A 9,679-nucleotide genomic window follows, 5' to 3' on the forward strand; every position below is an offset into this window, starting at 1 on the left:
GCTTCAGTATTAACGAGAGGAAGGAAACAAGACGAAAGATGGCAGTGTGTTCGACCAGGATGACAATGTAAACCAAACTAGCTTCCACGTGAAGCGTGTAATCGCCTGCTAAAGAGACGCGCCAACTTAGCAGAAGGACATGGTAATGCGCTAGCCACATTGTTTTCTTCATATCGAGATTCTTTTCCTTGTGCCAGTGGAGTCATCCCTCTGCGACTCTGGTAAGTATATAATCTTGGGCTGTATGGACGCCAGTGTGTAATGCGCGTGTAAATGTCTACTTTAATTGTGCAGCAGGCTGGCGAACCAGGCGTCATTCGCGGTATTCTTATTCGTTCTATTCACCATGCTCCGTTCTTATTCGTTCACCACCTGTGCAGCACGTAATAAGAAACTATACGTCTACAATAGCTATACTGCAATACCGCTGTATACATGAGAAAAAATGGCGAAAAACTTTGCACGTGCTCAGCAAAACGCTGACGCCAAAGTCAGATTATATCTGGTTATATCAGTATTATGTCAGATTATAGTTGCAGACAGCAACGTCAACATCCTCATTGCTTGTCCTTATATGATTCTGTTATCGTGCGCCGGGGCGGTTGCTAACACCCATGAGAGGATTAGCTACGAATAGAAGAATTCAAAGCTCGATACTGCCGGGGCAGGAAAGGAGAAAACGTTTACAAGAAGATCTGCGATTTTCGTGCGATAGGCTTAACAGGGTCGAACCAAGCTAGGAATCTTGTGCCGAGAACAGGAAAAAAAAAAAAGACATCGGGGCAGAGTGGATTTGAACTCTGGAATTTTTTGTAGGAAGCAAGTGCGGAATTTGCTCAACAGAAAGGTTTTTTCTTAATTGCATGGGAAAACAAAAACAGTTCATGCCTCAAATCACCGGGCTGCATAATACAAGCCCGTTATAACCCAGTAATTCCCCACCCTGTTGAGGAGTAGAAAAAGATAAGGCTTGTACATAGGCTTGTACACATCCTCGTAAAAGGATGCAGTTTTAAACTCCAGGTTCAAGAGAAGGACGTAAATCTTGTAGATCGTAAAAAGCATGCCTCGTCGCATGCCAGACCTTCTGTGGCTGACACCACGCGTCAAACTCGAAACGCTCACGGTGTATTCGACGTGTGGTCGCCAATTCAAACATGCATTGCAGAAAACTCTGAAATAGTTCAAGAAATCGACAAATCGACCTAAAGATCAGTGCATGGAGGTTTGAAAGAGGTACAGACAATGGATGAACAAGGGGAAAGTATAACTGAATACTTGCTGACATTCGGTTAGAAGGAAAGACAGTTAAAAAATATATGTAGTTCAGAAAAGATGTGATGTTTCTGATGGCCTCTGTAGATATGGCCCTTGCTCACGCGAAGAAATCGACCAGGGTGTGGTACTGAGGCCTATGCCTTCTAAAGAGGATACATTCTTTCACATATTCTACTTCGCCGTCTTCGTCTTTATATCTCTGTTAACTTTTTTTTTTTCAAATTCACTTGGGCAAAACGCATGACCTCCCCTCTAATTTGTGCGGCTATGCAAGAAACATGTAGCTAACATGTAGCTAAGCATTGAGCTAGCACTTTTTAAAGGCATGGCTTGCTTTTACTCATTATAGAGTTGACTATGTGCTTGGGTAGTTATCCAGAGCTACGCAATGCACAGAAATGAAAATGTTCTGTTATAAAGTGCAGATGCAACGTGTCAACAAAAATTTGGCCGTGCACACTCGAGAGTAGATTTCTACCCAGAAAGGGCTGAATAAATGACTTGCCGACTGTAGGTTTATACTTACAGAAAGGCAGGTCCGTCACATAGTTTAGACGGGACATTGGGCGAACAATCCACTGAGCACGCGTACGCTGACATGCCTAAGTCAACACTGCCGGAGCCTGTTCAGTGAATCTCCCGTCTTGCAACTCGGCGCAGGGTGAGAATGACCTTGGAGCGGACAGACGGGCCAACAGCCTCGCAGCACGAGGAAGCGTCTATCGCAGGACTGGCGCACTCATATCCTTGCTGCACGGTGTACAGTACTCACATTCCCCGCACGTTGCAGAATCGGAAACTTATGAAGCTGGCTTATGAACCTCGCGGGGCTAGTTTCTTCATTTTGAGAAGCGCAGAAAGCGCAGTGCTAAAGAGACAAGGATGAGGAAGAAAAACTTCCGACACGCACAATTATCGGCTGTAAATTTTATTTCCCAAGAAAGTAAATTTGTTTTCGCAGTTTTATTGTTGTCCTGACGTAGTTTTCTTGAGCTCATGGACGACTTTGGGTTTTTTGTTACTTATGGATTGACCCGCCATTCCTTGTTAGCTACACTAGCGGTTGTATATAGCTTCAAAATCGCTTGGTTGCACTTTGCCAGTTGTCGTTTCTTTTGACTAGCACGTGGATCACTTGCGCATTTCTTTTCGCAGAGCGATCCCTATAGCAATATTATGGTTTGGTAGCAAGGAGCGACCCCTCATTTCGATTGTTAAAAAATATACAAAACTCAAAGCTCGCTAAGTTGGCTTTTCTGCATTGCATATTTCTGCAGGGACTTCGCTACGCAAGGTAATGTCGCCGAAACAACGTTAACTTCTTCAATGCTCAAACGTCATCTGTGTTTGATGCACAATATATGCGACATGGGCCATTTTATAAATGTGAAATACCAGGAAGCCTCCTAAAACCAGCTTTAAAATGCGTATTTGTTACGCTTGATAATCTATACCACATTGCCAATCAGGAAAATTTGAAAATTTTGCTCTCACCTGTTGGCGGCCTTCAATTTCGAAATGTTATGTTGCCCCTTGAAATCAAATATGCACAGTTGATTAGGTAATATTGGTTAATTAAGTTATAATGTTAAGGGATAGAAAGCGTGCCTAATGGGTTAGGGAGCAAGCGCGAGTCAACGACATTCTAGTTAGAGTCAAGAAGAAATGACCATGGTAGGCCACGTAATGCGATGTCAAGACAACCAATGGTCTCAGTGGGTGACAGACAGGGTCCCAAGGAAAAGCAAGCGTGGCAGAGGGCGACAGAAAGGAGGGTGGGTGAGGTTAGGAAGTTCGCGAGTATCAAATGGCTCAGCTGGCACAGGACCGTGTTAATTTGATGGATAGGTGAGAGGCCTTGGCCTTGCAGTCGATGCAGTCAGGCTGTCGAATATGATAATGACGGTGAGTTAATGATTCATCTAATCATCAAGCTCTATCACCTATTTAATGTCCGCCTTGCTATGAAACCCATCTTCACGGAAGAAGCATCTCTAGTAGTTCTTTAACATGCCAGTTTCTAACAGGCTAAAAAATTACCCTTTATGTTGGGGACGTTTTATCTTTTTACTGCGTGCTGTCATCTTGCTCAGTCATGATTGCTATACGAAGTAAACCAATCACCCTGATAACATCTTCAGCTAACCTATTTATAGCGCTCGCCGATTTCGAATTAGCATTTCATTCAATGTAACCACAGTAACCAGGAAAGCACGATTCACAAAGGGTGTGAATAGTTATGTCAAGGTGCAAGCGAACGTGCACAGGGCTGCATAGCCAGCGTCTTCATCTACGTGGAAAGTGGAAAAATCTAATTCATCAAAGTAGTCAGGCAAGAAGGCACAGCTTCTCGAATGCTGCTCAGCATGTGTGTTAGAAGACGCATTCAAAGGGTTGGGTTGAGAAGAACTGTGGGGAAAGGTTCATGGAGACCACCTTAGCAATCTGCGATTTAGTAATAACACTTCCCTGCTAATTAACTAGGGGGCGAATACTACTGGTTTATCGAGAGCCCAAATTCTAAAATACTAATTGCTGTAGGTTTTTTAGGTGCCTTGTTACGAAACCTCTCGATAGCATTCTTTAAATTCAGCGCTGCCGATGATGATGAGGGCCCTTCTGAATACTAATCTTTGACGACCGCTGGGGGAACCGGCCGTCCTATCGCATCCATTCAGTGTGTCATGCACAAGTTCGCCCAAATAAACACCGGCCACAAAAGAACCGACCTCTCTTTCTGTCAGGCCGATTTCCGTCTCCACTTTAGTGTACTAAAATGAGAAAGCAATCACTGTTTCACTGCTGTAATTTACTCCGAATAAAGTCGACTAGCAGTGATTGAGAAAAGAACAGCAGTTTATGCCTCAAGTTACTTTTACATTTCGCGTTATAGTGGTCGATGTATCTGCTGGAACCTAAACGTCAACCAAAGCTCTACAGCTTCCATCTCAGCGGTCGCTATTTTTGGGCACAGAAAGCTTAAAACGTAATTTCTTTCGCGTATTAATTAGTCAGCCAGTGTTCGCGTAGAGGATACAGAGAGAAAATTACGAGGACGTTCTAGCTTCGCCTTAGAAGTAGAGGCAATACCACTTCTAGCATCGCCTTTTCATTCCGCGAATAGTTTTATATTTTTTGTTTAATTCGGTTTTTTGGAGAAAGGGAAGCCAGCTGTGCACTTTCCCTCTCTTTTCAACGGGCACCTGCATTTGTCAGAGGTGCATATGTAGTGAATTCAAATTTCCGTATTGCAAACTAGCCTCCAACTAGACTAAAAGACAGGTGCTATATGGGAAGCGATATGGTATGGTACCAACCTGAATGCGGCACAAAGAACGGCTACGTCACGAGTTTGATACTAAATCAAATGCTTATCGTTTCCCATGCAGTTATTTTATCCTTATCTTTTCCCATGCAGCGAGCTATAAAGGCTCATGGAAGAAAATAAAAAACGCTTCATTACTGCTTAACTGAGCTCCAGTCACCCATCAATAGGAACTTAGAATACACGTTTGCAGAAATACACACACACACAAAAAAAAAAAAAACGTTTGATTATTTGTGATAAGAACTATAAACGGGAAAAATACAGAAAAAATTTACACATAATGCAAAAACTTGATAGAAAAAAAAATGCGAGAATGCACCAATACCTTATGTTGTGGCAGCGGCAGACAATGTTTAGATTAGCAGTTCAGTAACACAATATCATGTACCACTGGTAATTTATGCTGAAAGTGATAGGTAACGAAACGTGTATAATTTCACGAGGTGTTGCTGTTGCTCTGTGCAGTTTCAACCCTTATTTCATATCTTAACTCGTTAAAAAGCTTGATAATCTACTTCGCCATATTACAACGGACTATGCAAACGTTCCTCGACAATGCAAATCATTTACGCACTGGACGTAGTGATGATGAGGCGCATTTCAAAACTGTAAACGACGCATTGTAATAGATTTTCTGCTTCGCCTAGCTGAAAATAAATTACTTTAAATCATGGACAAGTGAACAAATGTAGAACCATACAAACAATTCAATAAACGGCATTGCAATGGCAGGTGCTAGATTGCAGCTGAAATGGCCGAGCACCGATTCTTCCATGGTCTGTGCGACTTAACGAGACTCCATTTAATCGGAAAGTTGGGAGACTACTAATCTGGGGTGCTCATTTGTGGCGGGAAGGTGGAATAATGATCTACTTTCCGATGCTTTTGTATCCTGAGCTAGGCCCCTGAGTCCTAGGCTACGCAGGCATGGCCACAAGGCTTAGGTAAAGCGAATCTTCGCATGTCGAGAGATAGCCTATGCTATCCCCCCATACTCATAGGGACGGCGCTTAAGTGTGCCTCGTATTTTGTTTTTTGTACGTAATCACACCACGCTAATTCTTAAGACATTTATCCCTGAGGGTGCGTTGCTCTTCATGTTACATGTTGTGGCGCTTAAGCAAAAATTAATCTTTAGGTCAGTAAATTTTTTTTCGCGTCTGTTCTTTTTCCTTCAAACAATAATTACCCCGCTTAAATAATTGGCAGTTTTTCCCCCGGGGTGCTTCATACATTTTACGTTGCGTATCCGGTGCTTTAGAGCCGAAATAGCCGTTTGAAAAACTTTCAATTCATACAAGCCGGGACGTTGGTGCATTGAATACCATTTACAGCAGCAAATCAGAAGAAAAAAAAAACGAAAATTTGTTAAACTAATGTGCGCGGAAAATTTGGCTCAACCCTTGTTCTCACCTCGGTCCTCACCACCAAATGCTGCCTCTGGGATGTAATTTGGCACATGTGATGTGACCGCTGCAGCATGCTATACCGAACGATGAAGCAAGGTGCGCACAGAAAGACTTGCTATCAGCGAGCACTAAAGAGCCCTCGTTGCATTGTAAGAATCTGTATGTATATCCACAGTTTCTCCTTCGGGATGCTTGCAGTTTTCTGCTGACGTTCAAAAACGCACCGCCTTTGCTTTTCTGTGACAGTCTTAACTCCTCTTGATAAACAAGACACGTCCCGCGATTAGTCCATTCCATCAGCACGTTCATACCGTTGCCGTATTGCATAGCTGTCTCATAAGTATTGCCGCAAATGCAGCCGTTTAATTTTCTCGCAATCTTAACTATTCGGCGCGGTTGCAGGACTAACATTGAGATGAAGATTTTATTACGCTTCGCAAGGTCAGCGATATCCAAATGAAGCAATAGTATCGAAAAATAGTGGCCGTAATGTCACATGACATTATTCATATGGGATAAAAATATTTAAATAAATATTTACAGGACATGAGTCAGTTTTGAGCGCTTAGGCAAGGTACACGTGTTTGGTGTGTCATTTCAAAGAAAGAACTGGCATAAAAAATTTGTTTCCGTTCCTTTAAGAACACTGGACATCAACCCAAGCATTAGCCTCTTCTGATCGATCCACGCTGTGTGTTTTGATGCATGAACCTTGAAAGTACTCGAGACTTGGACGATCAAACCAGTTCGCTCACCCCAAATTCGCACACTGTCGTTATCATTGGTCGACGGCATGATGCAGAACGGGGAGTTTAAAGTCCCAATCTTGCTCATGATGCTGCCAGGCTACAGCGTAGTGGAGGGCTTCGGGTAAACTTGTAGAAAGTTGTGGTGTTGACTTCAACGGACGTGGACAATTACTGCTCAAACCTCCGTCAGCAAGAAGCAGTGCACCTCTTTTCGATATGCTTACTTAGAGACATTGTTTGTTGCTTCGTTTTTGTAGCGAAAGCTACACTACGGTAGGCTTTCAAAACCTCAGGTGGCCGCGGCTACGTCGTGAAGAGGTGTAGCTACGGTCTCCTAATAAAAAAAAAAAACTGTCATGACATTTGAATTCATGTTACCTTTATGCCACGGGCACGAGCTGCCAACTCGGGTCGCTCCTTTCATGTAGGAGGGTGATATCAGAATCAGCCTGCCAGAACCGTTTGCATTCTCGTTATCCCTACGACACGCACGCACGTCCATACGGCTTGGTTGAAGCGTGACTTTATGTGGGCTGGTAGCTTACGCTCTCGCGTCATACCCTTAAAGGATGAGCTTAAGCGTCCCCTATAATGAAGCACCTTACACTGATAGGGCGGGATAGGGGAATAATGTAGCAGGCAAAAGAAGCTCCCGAAGCTGCTTTCACAATTCAACAAGGGTTAACCAGAGCTAAACCAGAGCTAAACCAGAGCTAAACCACAACTAATAATTAACTGGTTTGTAAACCAGCCTTTTCTGCACAGCAGTTGAAGCTAGAAGCGCGGAAAACACTCGCCAAGTCAAGATGAGAAACAAGTCTTTCCTCGGATTCCGAATATTTTTGCTTATCGTTCTTCTTTGTTGACAGCTGCAGAAGTTCTGTCACGTCAACAGCACAAGATTCTCGTGATAAGGCCGCACCCTCGTGGCAGATAACCGTACGAGACGGTAGCGATCGCTGCCATAAAGCAGTGCAGACCGCTGGCAAGGGTTCTTTCGGTCAATCCCTTCGCCTAATCTAGCGGCGAAAAGTGATCCCTTTCTCCAGTGGCAAGCGCATATACGGTGCTCCGACCTCCACTTGAGATAGCGAGGCGAGCTTCTCAAGCTGCGCACAAAGAGTCTTTAAGGCTTCAGCGAGAAAACAGCAACAAACCGCTGCGCTCGTGCCAAGATTTGGGGCTTCATCCTTCATTCGTAGTTGACAGATAACTAGCGAGAACACGAACAGCTTTATCGGCCTATGTTCTGTGTAAAAGGGAATGGATATGGGGTTGTAGAAGGGATCTACGGTCAGAGGTCAAAGGTGGACGGAGTGAACCACCGCCGTGGTAAAATGTCGTGTATATCTGTCCCCAGTGCCAAAAATAAACGATTGGCACACATATGTGCGCACAGACGGACGTATAGACGCTGACGGACGAAAGATCGCCTACTTAAAGCCTGTGCACTCTGCCGGAGTAGCAAATATAACCCAGCTCTTCCCTTCACCGATAGCCTTTGAGATAACCGCTGCGAGAATGTACTGTACGTAAAGGCATCGGCGACCGCGTTGAAGAAGCCTTGGCTTCATCACGGGTGTTTTGACAGCAGCCCCTGGTGGGCTGATAGCTGGAAGTTTATGCAGAGTGCCGGGAGTTTAAGCAGATTAGCATTGCTACCTAAAAGCAATAAAGCCAGTACTTCCGGTCGAAACGAAGCTGGGAAAGTACTGTTCGCGGATGCCTGGGTAACTAGGAAAGAGTATTCTTTTGTGTTCTTCACTTGTTTTTAACTGGGAATGACGATTAAATTTTAGAAGCTAGTATCAGCCAAAACAATTTCACGGATGATTTGCACCTTCACACAAAAGGCACCAGCTGTTGGGCGGACATCAACGTGGACTTCACTATGAACACAAGCTTCACGTCTCCAGAAGGCCCACTCGGAGCAACAAGAAACGACTAAGAACTAGCGGGAGAAATTTCCCAGCAATAACGTCTTTTTACTGTTGCTAGAAAATTGTGCGGGAAACATACTCTACATCTCGCATTTGCATACTTATAAACATTATTTAACTAAAGCAATGATACCAAAAGAATTTAGGATTCATGAAAAGTGCACTCTCGTAAGCTCCGACCTGAACAATAGTCATTCGAGAAAAAAAAAATCAGATGACGCGCGTCACTAGCTTTTATAGCCATTTTAAAACAACACTGTCAAGAGCAAGTAGATACACTTACTGACCAATTGAATAAAATTACACTAACCATGAATGAACGTCAAGCACTAAATAAATTTGTGACAAGGAAAGAACAAAAACTTCTGGATAAAAGCAGATTAAATTGATAAGAGATAATCTGCCGCTAGATAAAGATACACCTAAAAAACCACGAACGCCTTCTGAACTTTCACGACCGCGACGTGTTTCAACTACAAGACAGGACACAGATGACACCAACAACATTGACGTTTCTAAGTATTTAAAGATAGTGATAAGCAGATTCCAAGACGAGGCCTAAACTTGTGTCCAACGAACAAGAATAGCTTTAATGAATACGAACTTCACCGAGATATAACTGAATTCGCGAGGAAAATGCGCACTAAGGAATTTTTCGCCGAAAACCAAGCACCTAACCTACTCATGTCTCCCCCCCCCCCCCTCCCCTCCATTTTCATGGCCTCTTGATGCAGAGCGCAGTGCAGAACTGGACCTCTATATTAAAATGTGTCTGAAAGAAACTATTGAAAAAAAAATAAATCTAGCTCGAAAGTCCAAAAACCTCTCCTCAACAAAAATATCCACTCTTGACAGCCTAGCTCTAGAACTGATATAGTTCTCAATCCTGGAGACAAAGGGGGCAGCATTGTTATTCTCCCAGTCGAAAATGACAAAACGAGCCCTATAGACAGCTTAACGACTCTTGTCGCTACG

The 9,679-nt window shown here is 43.5% G+C and overlaps 1 protein-coding gene across 1 annotated transcript in view; it reads right to left on the bottom strand.

Annotated features, from left to right (window-relative positions):
• The window catches only part of LOC146196714 (sn-1-specific diacylglycerol lipase ABHD11-like), a 24,117-nt gene extending 17,320 nt beyond the window's left edge, over positions 1 to 6,797 (bottom strand). Inside the window, exons 1-3 of the mRNA XM_084597062.1 lie at positions 6,771 to 6,797; positions 6,020 to 6,089; positions 1 to 105 (exon numbers count right to left, since the gene is read on the bottom strand). The exon at positions 1 to 105 is cut by the window's left edge and continues 22 nt beyond it. Of these exons, the coding sequence (XP_084453188.1) occupies positions 1 to 105; positions 6,020 to 6,089; positions 6,771 to 6,797 (202 nt within the window). The remainder of the gene's footprint in view (positions 106 to 6,019; positions 6,090 to 6,770) is intronic.
• Between the last annotated feature and the right edge of the window lie 2,882 nt (positions 6,798 to 9,679).

Source organism: Amblyomma maculatum, chromosome 3 (assembly GCF_055883805.1).
Source record: "Amblyomma maculatum isolate TAMU_Amacu chromosome 3, ASM5588380v1, whole genome shotgun sequence".
In the NCBI taxonomy this organism is placed as follows: Eukaryota; Metazoa; Arthropoda; class Arachnida; order Ixodida; family Ixodidae; genus Amblyomma; species Amblyomma maculatum.